This window comes from Cornus florida, unplaced genomic scaffold (genome assembly GCF_030987335.1).
Source record: "Cornus florida cultivar Cherokee Brave unplaced genomic scaffold, ASM3098733v1 CherokeeBrave_3.0.0_Hap2_Chr02, whole genome shotgun sequence".
NCBI classification, from domain to species: domain Eukaryota; kingdom Viridiplantae; phylum Streptophyta; class Magnoliopsida; order Cornales; family Cornaceae; genus Cornus; species Cornus florida.
Window position 1 is genome coordinate 95,971,456 of NW_026775572.1, and position 19,823 is coordinate 95,991,278.

Sequence of the window (19,823 nt, forward strand, 5' to 3'; positions counted from 1 at the left end):
TACAATTTTTTATTTTGTAGGGCAATACGGACTCGAACCGTAGACCTTCTCTGTAAAATAGATCAAACTAATTATTATCAAAATGATAAGAACTGTTTCAAAGACCCAACATGCATTTTTTTTGCATTGGACTCTTTCATTAACTGATATAAATAAAATATCAGCTAGTCTGCCATATTTTTTCTTGAAAGGAAATGGCTCCTTATACTCATCATGCCTAGCATTGAATAGACTGGGTATTCACCTTATCAATATCTCAAATCAATGATGGGTTATGTTTGCTAACTAAATGGGCACCCGAATCGGACCGAACCATTTGTCAAGCTATTGTTCTCTTATCCCCTCAAAATTATGGAGTAGAACATCGATTTCTTAATAAGATCAATTCTTTTGATTGCATGATAGACTCCACTGAAAAACATTGGCGCGCCTGTAAATGAGGTGCTCTACCTAATTGAGCTATAGCCCTTAGTGTTTGTAATACCTATTTTATTTGATCTGTTTGATTGGTATTGCTTATAAGTAAAATGATATATACAATTCATCAATGCTATTTGTTCCATTTGGTTCTATTTGTAATGATAAATAACTTACACATATATATATACTCAAAAGATGGTACATTTTGACTGATTTATGTCACCAGATAGAGCTTGTTAGACAACCATAACTCAGCAGCATCATTTCATTACTTCAACAGCTCAAAACTAGGTCAGCTCGAAGTCACAACTCGATCAAAATAACGGTTCTATGTTATCTTTTGGTGCCACCAGAGAACTATTTGGTCCAGTTCCAAAGAATTAAGCATTCAGATACAAAAGGAGATGCATAAAATATTTAGGGTACTGAGAGTCGGTCAGACAACTCACACCGGTTATAAACAACCTGGAAGACATAAAACTTCTCTTTCCATTCAAACATCCTACAACCAGCACTTTAAAGGAAAGAAGTTTACTACGTAAAATGATGGCCTCACACTGAATTACATATATACACACACGAAGAAGCAGTAGACAAGCAAAATCCGAAACATACATTGTCACTAGCATCTATTTCAACACACACGACGTAAAGTTAACTAGTATAGCCCAACTACAATCTATCAATGCCACCGCTTCCAGCATCTGCTTTTCTTCAAACATGATTAACACCAAGTGCATGATCCTTGGTCAGTTACCACAGTTCATTCTAAAATATGCCAACCGCAATACAAGTGTACATTCCGTATTCACAATGTTTCTGCTATCCTAACCAGTGTACAGTCGTTGGGATCATAAGAAGTTGCTTCTTCCTGCACAAGATATTTGAAAATAAAAGTTTCAGTCGGAAAATTGCAGTAGACTACAAATTCAAAAGATTAGACACCAATCATATAGCCATTCCATCCATTCCTTACAACAATCAGAAAAAATACGTATTTCCTTTCTATTCTAAGTCACATGGATTCTCAGATAGACAAATGCTGCACTGGTAGCGGTAAGTCAGTGATCCAGCCACTAAAGAAATATAGTGATGTGTTTGTTTAACACGTCAGACATGGTAAATTCACTCATAACAAGTTCAGAAACCAAGAAACGTCTGGCAAAGTAGGAATTTGTTGTCTTAATACATTTTTTGTTGAATACCCGTACTTGCTACCCATCTGGGAAGAGTACTCCATCGGGTATGAACTATGAAGTGTGCATGTGACCTCATATTTCCAATTTAATTTAACTTTTTATTGAAAAATATTAAAATAATTGAAGGGCAAAAAAGTAGAATGACAAGATTCATCAACACCATTCTATAGAAGTTTCTGACAAGGGAGGTAAATATAATTTTTATAACTGGACCTCAAGGGCAGTGAATGAAGTTTACCCAAAAAGGCAAAAAAAACATGATATAAATTTTTAACTTGCATGACTTCCAAATGCCAACAAATCTGTGCAAGTTTCATCCTAAAATGGCACAAAAGAGGTACAAGGAAAACTAAAGCAAGACATACCAATTCAACTTCAGCCTTGAGGAGGAGACTCCGGTTCAGAACCACAAACAGATGAGGAGGACATGGCATCTTCTTTTGTTATAGCAACGAAGTTCAGTGGTGCAGTTGACAGTCTTCTCATTTCCTTGAAATACCCATTTTGTCGCCCAGAATATGATCGCGGCGTTCGAAGCTCCGGAGTTGGACTGCCAATTGAGTTCCGGCGGGGTGTGGGAGGCATGGATCCATTTCTACTCAGATGATATCCATTCACCTTCCTAAAGCTATTGCCTTTTCTTGGACTAGGTTTAGAACCATACATGGCTTCCTTCTCTGTAAGCAGCAGGTCTTGGAGCTTCTTTTGGTCCTGCGGAAAGGATGATTCTTGGATCAGCATATTATCCATAATAAATGGAATCTCATCATTTAGCCATTCAGAACATATAAAACTGAAATAAAACCACTGTAGTTTCATAATGTAAAATGACTCAAAGTTAATAATATACAATTGATATAACATGTTTCCATGAGGAGCTAATAAAGTATGATCACGTAAAAAAAAGAGTCCATCATTTTCGCAATTTACATAGCAAACTGGAGTGCCTAACATTGCAGAACCTTGCTGTCTGTGTTTTTTCCAAAATGCAGTATATATAACTTCTTAAGCTGCTAACAACTTTTTATGTTTTTACCTACCCAAAAATTTTGAAGGAAAAATTAAATAAATAAATGACCTTGTATCGCTTCTTCGCCTCTTCTTTCTGTTGTCTGGTTACTTTGAAATCCTCCAGTATTGATACCAACCGAACCTAGAAAAGCATTATAAATTACTCAAATAACAGCACCACCAGAAAAGCGTGATCTAGACGTCTCAGTCTGCAGAAAAACTCACCCCATCGTAAAGAAACAGCTTCTTTTTCTCGGATTCCCATGCTAGTGTCTTATTTATTAAATTGTCAACCATTGCTAGAAAGAGTAACTCATTAACTCCAAAGAATAATGCCAGCTCAGCCAAAAGATGAAATTATTAATTAAGCAGAATGGAATACCTGGAATCTTATTTACAGTAACTCGAGCCCGTTCTGCACGCTTTAGGTTTATGTGAGCACCTCTTCCAGCACTGTACCGGTTCTCATCCTGCAGAAAGATTCCTTAGAATACGACAAGATCTAGAAGTTCTCACTTGTACCTCACAAATAGTGATCAATTCACTAAAAATTTAATTTCCTATCTTGAGCTGCGGTGAACCACAAAATCAGGATATATTGAAAAGAAAAACTTTGAAAAATAAAAGAGAATATAGTCATGCAATTCATGACACTGGTCCCCGTCTTCAACATGTTCGAGGCTATATAACTATAATCATTTCTAGCTTACCTGATTATAGTCTTCAAGCCAATTTTCCTCATCAGAGGCAGAAAGCCATCGCTCTATCCTATCCATAATTTCGTTCCGACTTAAAGCTTCGGCTTTTGTTTTGATTATTTGTGCTTCAATGTTCGCCAGAAGTTCGCAAGGATCCACAAGACCTAAACAACAGAGATTTAGGATGCATTAGTTTTAAACGCAAAACAGGTTCAAAATGGAAAATACGGACAGATTATGCTATGAACACAAGATATTATACCAGAATCTATCATTGCACTGGATTTTTCAGCAGCTGTGCTTGGATCAGGTTCAATATGGGTCTTATGGCATATATCCTCCAATTCTGACCTCTTTTTCATAACCAGTTCCTTCATTCTGCTTGCTTTCAGTTTAGTGAGCCTATCCACTTCTGCTGATGCCTGTCAGACAAATGATTACTTAAGAATCTACTTTTTGCATTGCAACAAAAAAATAATGTGAGGCTGTGTTGGACACCTGTTCGAGAATATCTATTGAAAGAGTGCCTGGTTCCACAATTTCCAACTCTGATGATCCACTAATGGAAGTAATCCTTGAAAAGTTACTCCTATCTTCTTTGGTGGAGTCCATCAAATTCCAAAGTTCAAATAGTGAAGCCACAATATCTTTCAGCTGCATTTCAAGACAGGGATAACTTTATATACCGAAAGAAAAGCAACATGTAATACGAAGGATTCGTATAACCTTTTGAAATCGAACTTTTCTCTCTGTCTTCAACCTTCGAATGGCCTGTTCCAGACCTTCCAAAGTGCTGTCACTGATGTTTGTGGACTGTTCTAGGTTTGTCCCTTGCAAGCTTGGATGCACATCACTCACAGTCTTGCCAAAATCCAACCCAAGCAAACCACATAAGGAATGCACCTCGTTCACACACTCCAAAATTTTATGGAGCCGTTCAGACTGAAAAGTAAATGAAAAACAAGGAGTATTTAAAAGCTGAATCACCAAAAAACCCATAAAATTGATGGCATTGTGTAAAGCAAAGAATACAGGATTTCAATTTTATTTCGTTTAATACCTGCTATGCTAATTGGCAACAGGAACCAGTGGCTCTTGCTACACTAATACAAAATGCTCAAATCTTTAGTTCAAAGTATGTATATTATCACACAATGTTTTCCCATCTTTCAGACATGGATGAATTGCATTTGATCTTGAAATGCTTTAAATGAGATGACTCAAGAAACATACCATCTATTAATTCGTGGAATTAGGTATATCATAATGCAAACAGTCACCAGTTACCAGGATACTAATATGACAAGTGCAAGTACCTAGTTTTACATAGTTGACACAAACCCAGAACATTCGAGGCATCAACTGAAAAGAGGATGACAGCACAAATACCTTCTCCTTTTGAAGATTATGAAGATGTGTTTGGAATTCAGTAAGCTTTCTCACTGACAAGTCTTGTTCTTCCAGATTTGAAGAAGCCACAGCATTGATGAGATGACTGTATCCTGATATCTCGCCAGTAATCTTTTCAATTTGTGCTTTTATCTCTACAAATTGCTTAATTCGTTCTTCTTTCTTTAGTTTCAAGTCTTCCACCAGTGGTGTGACCAATGCAAGTTGCTCCTTCAGTGGTGTTGTTCTCCTCTCTCTTGTGATCTGTTAATTAAACAAGTTGTATAAGTAAGGAAGTCATATCAAATGAAATGCATGGGTTAACCCTTAAATTTAATTGACATGAAGATCCAACGGGTACTGTAAATCCTAGTTTGTATGCTAGTAACTTTCAGCAACCATTTATAGCTTAAACAATATAAACAAATTAGTAAGAAACAATTAGAAGCAATACATTTTAGACTATATGTAACAACTGCATAAACCATTATGGTATATATGCACTAAAATAGATTTCATTTCCACTTATCAAAAATAAAAAATAATAGATTTCATTTCCAGTTGAATACACAGTTGCATTTACAAGCTACAAATCCAGATGCAAGAATGCATTTAGCATGACTTCTTCTGTCAACTACTTACAATAATACCCTTTCCGTTCATATAATACCACTTCCTATCACTTTTTGGATGCAATGAATACCAAACTAACCATTGGTGATCAGTTAATTTGACAATCAGAGACCAGTTAGTTCGACCATTGGGTGTGTTGGGACTTGTGTGTCAAATTCCTAGTTTAATTTGGTTTCTATTTTAGAGTTGTACTTTGTTAGGCAAGTCTTGGACTACAAAGAATTATAATCCTTGTCCAACAAGGAATTGGGTTTGAGACTCTATAAATAGATACCTTGGTTACAGATTGAGACATGAAATTGAGAGAGATGTAATCTCATGAGGAAATTGATTGGGTAGAGGCAGTTTATGAGTTGGTATAGTAGGAAAAACACCCTGGTAGTGGGAGACAGGTTCGTGGAGTGGAACTTGGTAAAAGGCATGTACACGATGTTAGTACTCTATTGTTGTAATATCTTTACAGAATCATAGTGGAATCTCTTCTCATTTGTGGATGTAGGCTGGTTTGTTTCGAACCACGTTATATCTTGTGTTGGTGTGTGATTGCTTTGTTGGCTTCCATTGGATCTCCATGTTCGTGCATTTCCGCAGCCCCAACACAGAGCAACGCATGTAATACTACATGCTTACCTATCAGTTAGTTTGACCATTGGTGACATTAAACAGATTTAGATGTCAACCTTTATTGACTTCATTATATCCTCTTTTCATTTCAGTGCCATTATATTTACTCTTCCTATCAGCCAAAGGTGCAATCAGAAGAGGCCCCTGATCACAAGTCTCACTCTTCAGTGTCCATTGTTTTGCATGGCAGGTACTTGAAGTTATCTTTGTGTAATCCTCGTATATATAGTGAAATTTGAATTCAGACAGCATAAAAAAGCTTCATCCTCATCTCTGCTTGTTCCGTTCCTTTTACTTGAATTTCTTTTCCTCACAATAGACCAAAAGGCTAGTAAGACAATGTCAAAATCTCATGGCATGCATGTTTTGCCCATACCAAGAGGTAGGTTAATCCACAGCCAAACATACTGAAGCAAACATAAAGTAAATTTTCAAATTTGAAACTACCAAGCCAACAAAATTTATTTAGAAAATAGAAAAAATCTAGGACCATCGAAGAAAAGATAAGGAAAAATTAATGTCAGGAATCCATAAGGGCAAAACTAGATTAAAAAAGTTCAAAACCAAATCTATATATATATATAGAAGAGAGAGAAAGATGAAAACATAAAAAGGTGAAAATTTGGGAAAAACTGAAATGACAAAATAAAAAATGGGCGCACATCAACAGGTCAGTGACCTTGCTTGAATTTGATTATCCAACCCTTCATCTCAAAACTCTTTGGATCAACCATTCCTGCCACCTCATCTAGTTTCTAGTGTGTTACCAAAGTGAAAAGTCTAAAACCACTCAAATAAAGAAGTAAAGTTGTGTTTGGTGTGCAGGAATGGAATACCCATTCCAACAATTCCTTCGTTTGGTATGCAATTTAAAGTGGGAATAGCCATTCCATTGGAAAGAAAACCCATTCCCCAACTTCAACGTATGGAATGACCATTTCATTCCCAAGTAAATTTTTTTAAAATCAAGTTCCCAAAAAACCCTCATGTTCCAAGTCCAAAAACAACCACCACCACCACCACCTTCCACCACAACCGCCGCCGCCTTTCACCACTGCCACCTCCATTGCCTTCCACCACCGTCATTGCTACCGCCACCATTGTTGCCACCTTCAACCACAACACCAACATCGCCTCCACGGCCACCACCACCACTTCCACCGTCAACCACCGCCACCGAAATTGCCTTTCCACCACTGTTACTATTACCGCCACCGCCGTCACCGCCACTTTTCACCACATCCACCACCATCACTGTCACTATCACCAACTTCCACCACCACCACACCACCGCCACTTCCACCACTACCACCTCCACCACTACCACCGCCTTCCACCACTACCACCGCCACCTCCATTGCCTTTCCACCATCGTCACTATTACAGCCGCCACCGCCACCGCCTTCGCTTTCCACCACCATCACTGCCACTGTCACCAACTTCCACCACCGCCGCTTTAACTGCATTCCACCGCCACTTCCACCACTACCACCTCCGCCGCCATCACTACCACCACCGCCTTCCACCATCATCACCTACACCACTAATGCAGAGACCAGTTCACTTTTTCCATTTTCGGCCTCTTTTCTTTTATTGTGTATGATGTTTTTCGTGGCATAGGGATGCGTGTTCCAAAATTAATTTAAAGTCTTTCTTAGAGTCACAGACTCTTAGAAATTCATTTAGGATTGTTTCCCTTCCTTCCAGGTTTGTGGGCCCGGGTGGTTCCCGTGTGGGCCCGGGTTTGGATTCCGTGTTCTGGAATTTCCCCGACTTCACTTACTTTATTTTCATAGTGTTGGGACACTTGGATTTTATTTTGTTGTAACTTCTTATGTATGGTAGGAAATGGGACATAGTGGTCATTTGTATGGTTATAGTGGAGGGACCCATTCCACTAACCTTTGGAGCTATATAAGCATATGAGTGGGACAAAAGAAAGACCTTTTCTTCCTTCCTTTCTCAGCCTGCAACACCCTTTTCTTTCCCCATTTCCTTCTTTTTCTTCTCTTCATCATTTTACATTAGACCATGATATCATCTATCATCTTTAGGAATTTGTTCAAGCCATATCTGAAGAAGTGAGAGAGCTCATCAAGGCCTACAAGCCTATGGTCTTTGATTTCAATTTGGAGAACTTTAGAGTTTTGGGGTGAAGGTAAGACTTGGAATTTAAAGAGGCTACAAGAGGATTAGTTGTTCTCCTCTCCATCCTCTTCAATCCTACAGAAGTAATTTCAAAATTTGAGCACTTTGACTCCGGTGGAGATTGGGGTTTTCATCCCAATTAGAGGTAGGGGGTGTGATACTTTTAAAAACTATGATTTTATGCATTTTTAGAGGTGTGGGTGTGTAAAGCATGCCAAAGTATTATGTGCCTATGTGATTCTATGTGCTCTAATCCATGTGTAAAAGCATGTTTTATGTTGAGTTATTTATGTGATTTCTATTGGCCAAAGTAATGAAAATATTACTTTAGAAATGTAATATGAAATGTATGCTACTCCTTCATTTAGGAAAAAAAAATGTATGTAGCATGCCTAATTTTGGAATGGGAATTTAGGATTGAAAAGCATGATAGAGGGGAAGGGAAATTAAGTATGGTATTGCTATGGTTGTCATCTTAGTGTTATCTTACCTAATTGTGGGAAAATTAAGCATGTGTGTATATGACATGGAAAGTGTATTGAAGGTGTTTGATAAATTGCCTATATGAAAGCATTAATTGTGGAATTACTGATAATGGTAACAAAGTGATGGTTACGCGCATAAGAGATTGTGTGAGTGGCATACCAAGCATGGGTGAGTGGCATTGCATCATCTCATGGCATGAATTGTGTGGGAATTGTGGTGGAAAGGAAACAAGTTGTGCTCGGAGCCCAAGGGTCGAAAAGCCTCACAAGTGGCCACTCGGGTGTCACGTACCGTCAGGTTAGTAGCCCAAAAAGCGAGGACAGGATATGGGAGTGACGTCCTCCTATCCTGAGGCGCAGAGTAGCACCCTTTGATTGTGCAACTGGCACTGTGTTCATTTGACATTTGAAAGATGGTCTCGGCATGTGTGAGTTGGCATGGTTGCATCATGGCATACACGTGTGAGTTGCATTTTGGTGACATTGTGGAGTTGAGTTGAGTCCTTGCCCTTAGTATTGTTGAACCTTAGAGCTTGTATTGGATATGTGGGAAGTGCTTATAATTGATCATTGTGGATATGTGCAAACTTGTATAAGCCATGTGTAAACTTGTATAAGCCATTATGTGCTCTTAACTTATGACATGCCTTCCCCCGTTCATAATTGGATCATGACTTGCTTATTTGTTCAGTTGCTCTACATTGACTTACCATGTTATGAACCTAAAGCAAGGGAGCATGACACCCATCCCTCTTTGTTTTGCCGAGCATGCTTATATGTTTCTAGAAATCCAAGAAATGTAGTTTATTATGCTATCATTCAATCCTACTGGGCATTCGTGCTCACCCCCGTCAGGCACGGATTATGTTACATAGACTCGGGTACAGGTGTCGAACACGGGTATTTATCCATATGTCAAACGTGTCAAATCTCCAAATAGAATGACGCACAGACACAACTAATTATTCATTTTATTAATTATTTTATTTTATTTTCTAGAGTAAAGTAATGTTTTTATCTAATATAATGTTCAATATAGGCATTTAACTCATTTTAAAGTAATAATATAATGAAATTGAATGATTGCATATGCTTTTTAAGTACATGTCCAACCAAAAGTGTCGAACACATATCACATACCCATGTCCGAGGGATGTGTGTCCGACACGGATACTTCACTACTTTTGAAGAGTCTATGTAACAGAGGGCACGGACCCATGAAGGGCCCAGTAGGGGCAACCACCCCCACTGGAATTTTTTTTATTTATAAAATTACCTATAGATTTTGTGAAAATCTTAAAAATGTCCCTATTTTTTAAAAAAAAGTTTAAAAACGCCCCCACTAAATTTCTAATTATACCTCAGCATACATTATTGTTGTTAACATTTTTCAGGTAGAAGGTTGCTAAGAAGGACCATCATCATGAAGAATCACCCTGTAGCTTCATCTTGAGGGCTTGGGACTTTCCTTGAGTCACACTTTAGTATTTTGACGTAATTGAACTTATGTGTAGTTATGAGCATTTATGTATGTATATTTGGACTCATGTATGATTTGGAGAACCGTCATGTATGTAATGGAAGCGTGTATTTTGTAAAGTTATATATTATGGGCCATTCCATGACTTATCTAAGGACTTGTGGGAAACAAAGAAGCTCTAGTGAGACCACTTTGAGACACTTAGCATGACTAACACATGATATAACCCCAGAAATGACCATTGTACCCTTGACTTTCACACTTGACTTGAGTGAGAGTCCGATGTCCCTCCTTTCCTAGTCGTGATCCAAGTCCTACGGATTTGGGTTGTGACAAACTGACAACTAACGCCTTCCAACACTACCACCACTGCTTCCACTGTCACCACCTTCCACGAGCACCACTGCTCCGTCGCCACCTTCCAGCACCACCACCTACACCACCATCATCACAACCATCCACCACCGTCTCCAATTCTTTTTAAAAAATTATAGAAGAATGTTATTTTGTTAATTTAATTTATTTGTCACTAAGAGGGGTATTTTGGATAATTCAATTTGAAATTCATTCCATTCTAAATTTTAAATTGGTCCAACCAAACACTAGAATGGTTATTATCATTTCATTCCTACATACTTCATATTTGCAACTAAACAATAGAATAAGAATGACCATTCCATTCCATTTCCATTCCTACTTACATTCCATTCCATTCCTACATACCAAACGCAGCATAAAGGAAAACTTTTATGGCATTGAATACAAGAATTATGAGCTCAAATTTGCAATCCAAACCATCCATATAAATAGCATCAGCTGCTTGATTACACTAAAGAAATCAACACATTTAAGGGGCTAGGAATCTCGTTACCAACAATTAGGTAACATCTAATTTAGAAAAGGCAACTAAAAGTTTTCATATTAAAATATTTATTGCCAGCGTGGTGAAATCCAGTTGATCATTACTTAGGATACCCTATTTACCTAGGGAGTGCAGACTGCAAAGTGGCTCAGCCAATTTTGGAGTCCAGTGAGAATGTGGAACACTCAAAAAGATTGACCTGTTAAGATGCGGATTCAGCCGCATTGTCCACATTTAAGCCTAAGAAAACTTGTACAAAGGTGTCATGTCCGTGTCTAACACAGTCACTACAAGTGAAATAATGTAACTAACACTTTTTTATATAGGAAAAGAAAATAATTGCCATCAATATATATTTCTATATAATAGCAGGGTACTAGTTGTAATATTATAAGATTAAATTTTTTTATGACATTTGCATAATTTTGTCTTCCACAATATGCAATTCTTAGTATGGGTTAGAAAAATCAAAATTCTAATAGTTGTATTATATAAATAAAATTGTATATTTACAATTTATAAATATAGTTGTGTCCATGCCGTATTCATATTCTACCATTTAGAACTTGAGGTGCCGAATATCCATGTTGTATCGTATTTGTGTTTTGTGTCAGTGCTACTTAGCATTTAAAATGTTATCTATGTCCAAAAAATTTAACTTTTGTTGCTTCAAAGGCTCGAACACCTGACATTATAGTTAGGAAAACCACGCCCAACCACAAGGTTATAATCAACTTTGGCTCAAATTTAACTTCATAAAATTTTTAATCTACATGAATATTTATATTCTAATTTTTAGACACTCTCAGCCTCGTAGGTTTTCTGAAATGGGCATTCTCACTTTCTCGTCCTTCTCTTTCTTAGCACTAGTAACCTACCTTTTACCAAAATGTCTGGTAATAATTTTGTTACTCATCAGTGTTGTAAAGTGAATAACCCTAAATACTTACATGATGCACTTCCTGATAATCTCCACTAAAAATTTAGCTGAAATGCTGGTCAAGGGCTAGCCTAGCAAAGTTGGATAGATAGTACAAGGGGTGAAGATCATTGAATCACTAATAGGCACCTTTTGATCGTAGATCTCTTTCGTTTAAAGTACACTGGACTCATAAAAACAATTTCAATATGAGCTAGCAATCTGACTCAATTCTATCAGCTCTCGTGAGCAACTATGCTGAGTTGTTAAACCAATTTCAAGGTAGAAAAAGCTTCTTTAGATATCAACGGATCCCAAGTGAATCAGATCATGTAAATCCCAATTTCCATTTCCATTTTAAATGAACTGTCAGTCTCAATAACCAGTTCAAACTATGAGTGAAGCTATTTCATTTGTTCTCCAAATATTTAGTGAAACAAATTGCAATGACAATTCATTTATTCCATAAGACGAGTATTTTGTTTTTCCAGTTGGAATAGGGTCTGTGTGTTCATGTTTGTGCGTGTGTGAGAGAGGGGGAGAGAGATTATAATACTGTTAAGAACGATAATGATGTGTAGGCCACATACTTCATTATTTCAGAAACATGAGGGAATTTGTCCACGCTCAACTCCATAGCATAGAAAAATAGCAACTTGTTAAAATAAAATATCAATGGAAACAACTGGCATTAGATAATTTACCCTCATAAGGAAAAACATTAATAAGTTTCTTCAAAAGTCAAATATCTATTAGCAGACGAACGAAGCTCTTCTGTCTTGAAAACAATGATGAAACAGTTGAAGTAGCATATGTAGGAGATAAACGAGAGAAAATTGACAAAGTTGACTTCACCATGTGCAGCAAAATTCAATAATTGTATCAGCGACGTCAGCGTGATCAAAATTGTGGGTAATGGTAAGGAAAGGAAAGGTCTAAATTAACATGGTTAAGGAAAAATATAATTGCACATATTTTAAATAATCAAACGGTTAATTAGATTAAGGATTTTTTTCAAAGAATGTCTATGTGATTAATGGGGGAAAAATAATTCCAAAAGGAGGTGATGATTTTTAATGGGTTGGGGTGTCTACAACTCAGACTTATAATGCCCAATTTGACGTTTAAGGTTACACAGTGAGTGGCATAATTATCTATAAAAGATATATTAGTATAAATTGTAATAAAACCTCATCCTTACAAGATGTCTGCGCACCAAAACATGTTGGTTCCAAAAGGTTTTAGATCTGGAATATTAATATTTGTTATTTGTCGAAATAATTTAATAATGTAAGGGTGAATAAGACAACAAATGGATGATACGAGTTCTCTATTTCTCATTTACACTAAGATTTTCACAAGAAATTCCTCATGGTGTTTGCTAGTCCCTTACCTAGGTCCTATGATACATTACAGCCAAGGAAATCCACTCTTTCTCCAATCGCAGATCCCATAAAATGCTATGAATAAGAGCAAAGTGATACATGAATAACAGTATCTTTTATTTATTTGTTTATGTCCCTTCTTCTTCATTTTTCTTTGTTAGCATCTTGAGACATGATTGATTTTGTCGTTGATATCCCACTTATGACAAAATCTTAAACATTCCACTCAATCCCTGTATAAAATAATTGGTTTTATCTATCAAAATTGTTGGGAATTATACCCCTTCAATCCATATGGCACAGCGGAAGCAACACACAAATAAGCAAGAAGAGAATATACAACTATAGAGAATGCCCACCCATTTATTTTGCACCTCTCTCTTCTCACTCACTCCATTCTTTTTTCTTCTCTACCTTCTCCACTCAACTCCCTCCCTATTTATAGAGAGTTCCAAACCCTAGCTTGGTGAACAAGCAATAAAAATCCTTGTTGGGCAAGGAAAGCAACTACTTGGGGCTCAAGTACAATTACTTTGGGCGCAAGTCTAACAAACACTCTCAAACCATTACAATTCAAAACCCAACACAATAAGAATTTGAGACATCCCCAACAAAAATGATGATTGATTTACAATCCAATCGCCTAGATCATTAGTGACCATACATCTGACATGCACAAAATATAACAAAAGTTCTTAAGCCCCCATTTGGATCGAGGGAGTTGGAAGGAGTAGAGAGGAAAGGAAATGAAGGGACTATTGTGTTAGGAGAAGGAAGGATTTGAAGGGATAGCTTGATCCTCTAAACAGTATACTCCCAAAATAGGAAGAAAACCAATGGCAAGGAGAAGCGTGCTTAATGAAAAATCCGTAATACCAAAAAGAAAAGAAAAACACTTAAAACTGATGAAGAACAAATATCAAAATTACATCTATATCCTAGGACAGTCTTTTTAACTTTAAATCAAAAGTTAATATATGTTTATCCAAAATCACTCTTATAAATATGAATACGCAAGAAAGTGGATGCTTTTCTGGTGAAAGTATTAATCTGTAAACATACAACTGTGGAAAATATAATTGTGATGAGAAAACAACTAACCTACCTAAATATTCCACTTTAATGTAAACAGGCATATTGGTGAATTTATTAAGATACTTTCTTTTATTTTCTCTCTCAAAACATGAGCATGAGTAATTCTATCATTTCCTGTCCTTTCTCTAATTACTTATCCAAACACGATAAAGGGATTACACAATCATTTCTTTTCTTTTCCTTCATAATTATTATTATCCTTTCTTTTTTTACCTCCTACTTATCCAATGAACCTTAAAAAGCAATCTTAGTGGAAAATATTATCTGAGACAAGTTGGCTATTCAAAAAAAGTATTTAAATTTTGAAAATTCAGAAAAATTTGGATGTCAAAAAGAAACTACCAATGGATCAGGGAACCAAAAAAAAAAAAAAAAGTAACAATAAATAATGCATCAATTAAATAGGAGTTAAAGCATTGGTAATGATAGTTTCAGTTCCTAGAGATATTTTCTGTGTTTTTTTTACCGGTGACTGAAGATTAAGTTCCCCAAGAGCAGCCATTAGGGTTGCAAGCTCCGCTTCCTTTGCTGCAAGAGACTGATGAAGCCGTGCCTTAGCATTGGCAGCCTCATCAACCTTTCTCCGGTAAACTTCCAAGCACTCTTTCTCTAGCTCCCACAACATACGATCTTTATCTCCTTCACTCTCGCCAATGTCATTCCATATTTGCTGCTTATAAAAACAACAACATCAAAAGATGGCTCTATATTCCTCCATTATATGACAAGCATAACTACAAATTTGAACTTAGATGGGTACAGATTTCTGTATACAATAAAAAATTTGACGACTTCTACTAATTGTAAAATGAAAAGTGAAGAAAACAAATTAAGTTTGACCAAAAAATGCTCTTCAATTTCATCAATGGAAAATTTCTCTATTTCACATCATTTCGAATTCAACAAAGGAAACAACACTTTTCCATAACATCATTCCGCCCCCACCAAGCAGAATCTCTCCTGAAATCCCACATTTAGAAAACAATTGAATTAAAATTTAAATAGAATAGTCAAATTCACTTGAATTCAACCACACAAAACACCAGCTTAGCAACAAAGCATATATCCCAAGTATTTCCTCACCCCAAAAAAGAAAAAAGAAATCAAATCCAAAATAACAACAATAATAATAGTAATAATAGATATCTCAACAAAATCAGATAACACCAACATGAATTGAACCCCCACACTCCCTCTTCCGAACCCAAAGAAGAAATTTGTCATAGAATACAGAATTAACAAACCCGGAAATACCCACATCAATTCAACCCACCAACAAGCACAAATTATCTTCAAAACCCACTTAAAATTATCCCCAACAATTCACAAATCCTCTACAAAACCCACAAAAAGAGAATCAAGAACACCGAAAATAACATGACTAAAACAGAAAGAACCCAAAACGCATACAAGATACTCAAAAACACTTTTTTTCTTATAAAACAACGACAACCCAAAAAAAGTGAAAGAAATTAAGAGAGAGAGAGAGAGAGACCTGAAGTTCTGTGAGTAAAGCATTGCAAGTAGTGGTCGTACGGTCACTGTTAGGACTCCCCATCCCAAACATTGCTACCTATTTCTCTTTAATTTCTCTCTAAACCCCCCAAGAAGACGTTGACCCTCTGTCCCTTTTCCACCAACACCCCCAAGAAAGCAAAAGATTTCAACTACACTTCTCTCAAGAAACAGAGAAGAACCCAAAAAGCCTTCACAACCAAAAGGGTAGAGAGAGAGAGAGTTTATCTGAGAACAGAGTTAAAGTTGTTGGAAGGGGGGGTTTTAAGTCAAAAAAGACGAGACCATCAATGATAATAATAAGCAGCATTCGCGTGTCAACATCTCTTGTGACAGCCAGACCAGACCAAACCAAACCAACCCTCTTCTTCGTCAGATCTGAAGCTTTCTTAAAGCTCAAAACCAACCTCCATTACCCAAAATCTGTTTTTGTTTTCCGAAAACAAAATTTAGCGAAACAAAAACAAAAGGGTCTATTGTCGGAAGCAAAACGGAAAGCGGATAAGAGAGAAAATTAGGTACGAATAAGCCAAAATTAACAGAACAACAGGGCCAACAAAGGATACCAACTACACTCTCGGACAGAGAGAGAGAGAGAAAGAGAAGTGCTTTTAGGGTTTTGGGTTTGGGCTAAAATTCACCAATCTCAAGATTACAAGAACGGATCTGCATACAATTAGCACCTATTCCTAGTTTCTCTCTCTAGGAAGTGGACTTGAGTGACGCTTCAACGGCAGTGAAATGAAATCACAGTGAACAAACTATACAGTATACACACATAAATTGTCTGTTTAGATCATTATTATATAGTGAGATTGAAAGTGAGAGTGAGACTATAGTGTGAAGTGAAGGGATGATAGATACTTCTTCACCAATCATGAGTTAGTATTGGGTTTCACGGACTCGAAGGCGCGTGAGTTGGAGTTTCTGTTGTGACAAAATGGAGGTGACAGCACTGAGGCAGCTGTTCAATACAAAGTTCACAACCAAATTTTTTTTTTTTTTTTTACTTCTTCTTCTTTTGTTTTTCTCTTTTTTTACTTACTTATAGTAAAATCCAATCAAAATTTCCGTTAGATTTGTTTTAAATATTTTACTATAAGTTCACTCTTCTTATTTTTAGAATTCCGATTATATTGAACCACAGGATATACAACCATCTAAAAAAATTTTCACAAATACTCCGTATTCACAAAACATAAAATTGTGTTAGGAAATATAAATAAAAAATAAAAATAAAAATAAAACTTAATTATACCAACCGATTAGATATTAACATGTAGAGATAAGACCCATTCAAATAAAATACTTTTACTTATCTGACATGATATGATTGGTTAATGGCACAAGTTGTAGGGAAGTTTTTCTTTTTCAAAACCAAGAGATGATGGAAGTTTAAAGCCTACTTAGTTCAATTTTTTTTAAATATTTTTCAAAAATTCGTGAAAACAAAAAATTATTTTCCCAAAAATATAAAAGGCACTACTCTAAAAATAGAGTTTTTAGAATGCATTCAAGTGGGAGTTTGTAACATCCATATCCCCTTAGAGATGAGGATGTTGGCACATGTGTGAATGTTTTCTAAATGTGAAAATACGTTTTAAAAATTCGACAAAAATTATATGGACAGGGAACGGGTCCTAAACACAGTTGGCATATAACGGACTTAGACAAACATTGATGTAAACTAATCAAATTAAGCGGTTTATGGAAGTGTATAATGATATCGAACTTTTAAAAAAAAAAATTTGACAAATCGTTCTATACATCACTGTGTGAACAAATTCCTATGACAATTCCTGTGCTGAAAAGTGATGCATTAGTGATTGGTGAAATCAAATTTTTTTTTGTCGGAAATGAATCATCAAATTTTCTTTGTCGGAAATGAATCTAGCTACTTTCCACATCTCCTTTAGAGAATCCATCATTATTTTGAGAGTTTTATATTTATTTGAATGATGAACCTTATTAAATTTAAGCTGGGAAAAGTATTTTACTAATTTAGGGTAGTAGTATAATGTATGGCATCAATGCTGTGGAAAGGCATTACCCTTTTATTGCTTCCTTGCATTTATCATTTATGTCTCATCCCAAGATACTTAGAAACTTTATTGGGTTTTGCTCAAAATATTTAATATTGCAAATGCAATTCTTTTCTTGTAGCAATAAATAGAACCCAATTAAATAGGGCTCAATCAAAACGTCTCAAAATGAAGTTGATCTCAGATTTTGTGAGAGTAAATGTTTGCTACTAAATAATGCAGAGATACATTAATTGGATAATTGAAGAGGGCTCCTCCATATTTGTCTTAAATGGAAGTCTTTTTCCATTCCAAACTAGGGTTTCTGAGATTCAAAACATGCTTGTAAATTATATTGTCGCTTCCTAAGAAGTCAAAGAAGCTAAAAACAATTCATAATGTATAACTCAACTTTTTTGAAAATATATCACACATTCACGTCGTCTTTGAGTTTGACTAAAAAACAATTTGGGAAAGTTAGTTGAAAAAAATTAAAATGAGTACTTTTTTTTTTTTTTTTTCTGAAAATTAGCATGACCATAGGGTCCGTTTGGTTAACAACAAGCAGCAAGAAAGGAAATAAAAGAGAAAATTTAAAAAAAATTAGTAGTTTGGTTAGATAAAAAGTGAAAATTTTGAAAAATGTAAATTTCCCACATCTGAAAACTTATAAAAATCTACTTTCCCGCAAAAGTTGTGTACTTTATTTCTTGTTTTTCCTATTATGCCCATATCTGTTGGCTAAACTAGATAGACTTTTCAAAGTTTCCTTGTTATGTAAATTACTTAATTTGTCTATTACTAATTTAATTGTTTGTAATTTTATGCGTGTCTGTAAAATTAATTAATTTTTCCTTCCATTATTAAATTATTATTTTTCATTATTTTTCGTGATGGCTGCTATTGTTCAATTTTTTGTAGTTGGTAATACTATTATCTCATAAACCATGTCATCTCAAGACAACATACAATAATAATACAAACATATATGTAGAGTGCTACCATGTTCCACTCATTGAGATGCATCCAATGACTCAATATTTTGTTAAAAATAGAACAGAGTTGGCATAATTTTTTCGTAGTAATAATAATCAATATTTTTTCATATACACAAGTTAAATTAGTCAATTATATTGGTACTTACTCAACTTTTAAAGTGTAAAAATTTTGAGGGTTCTATCCTTGTAAAAAAATACAAAAAATTATACACGATATCACATATTATTTTATTTCATATTTCACTATTTGCTTACTAAAATAAATAATTAAGCATAAAGAATATTAGTCTAACTCAAATTTATTTATTTTAATTTGTTAGGAGTTTGGTTAGTATGAAAAAGAAAATTTTTAGGAAGTAAATTTATCGCAACTGCTTAATTTTCCACAAAATGTTTCTCGCAAAAAACACAGCCAAATTTTACTTTCCCGTAAAAGTGACGCCTTCATATCTTAGTTTCTTATTATGCCCATGCCACTTTCTCCACAAACTTCATTAATAGGTAAGTTCCCTTCTATTGTATATCGCTTATATAATAATATAATACTATTTTAATTGTATATAGTTTTATACGTGCATACAAAATTAAAATTTTATTATATTTTATTAATAATGATTTAAAGTGATATATATATATATATATATATATATATATCTAAGCAGAGTGTTGGGTGAAAAATTAGGATTAGTGTCTCTACGCATACAATTTACAATTTAATTCGTACATGTACTTTTTCATACATAGACTTCTCTTGACTTTATGACTCGAAGTAATTAGATGTATCAAACTAATTTAATTTTAATTCTACATATATTAAATGTATCAAATTAATTTAGTTGAAACATTTTTCTATGACTAAAAAGTATATATATTAACTTCAATCTTTTTTCCTAAATATTTTTCAAAACAAAATTTTTTATTAATTAAACTTGTAACTATAA

At 35.2% G+C, this 19,823-nt stretch overlaps 1 protein-coding gene across 1 annotated transcript; it reads right to left on the minus strand.

Moving 5' to 3' along the window:
* Nucleotides 1-874: 874 nt before the first annotated feature.
* Nucleotides 875-16,646, minus strand: LOC132295488 (65-kDa microtubule-associated protein 6-like). The gene is made up of 12 exons (XM_059793775.1): nt 15,844-16,646; nt 14,815-15,018; nt 4,718-4,981; nt 4,055-4,270; nt 3,827-3,982; nt 3,591-3,750; nt 3,341-3,492; nt 3,013-3,100; nt 2,856-2,929; nt 2,698-2,772; nt 1,985-2,330; nt 875-1,291 (listed from the first exon to the last, which is right to left on the minus strand). Exons 1-11 carry the CDS (start codon nt 15,913-15,915, stop codon nt 1,995-1,997), a joined length of 1,797 nt encoding a protein of 598 aa, XP_059649758.1. The 5' UTR covers nt 15,916-16,646; the 3' UTR covers nt 875-1,291; nt 1,985-1,994.
* Between the last annotated feature and the right edge of the window lie 3,177 nt (nt 16,647-19,823).

Excerpts from the sequence above, each read along its gene's own strand:
- LOC132295488 (XM_059793775.1), bottom strand. The coding sequence starts at position 15,915 with ATGTTTGGGATGGGGAGTCCTAACAGTGACCGTACGACCACTACTTGC. Across the intron at positions 2,773-2,855 it reads AGCTGTTTCTTTACGATGGG|GTTCGGTTGGTATCAATACT; the intron begins GTGAGTTTTTCT and ends ATGCTTTTCTAG. Across the intron at positions 2,331-2,697 it reads AGGCGAAGAAGCGATACAAG|GACCAAAAGAAGCTCCAAGA; the intron begins GTCATTTATTTA and ends TCCTTTCCGCAG.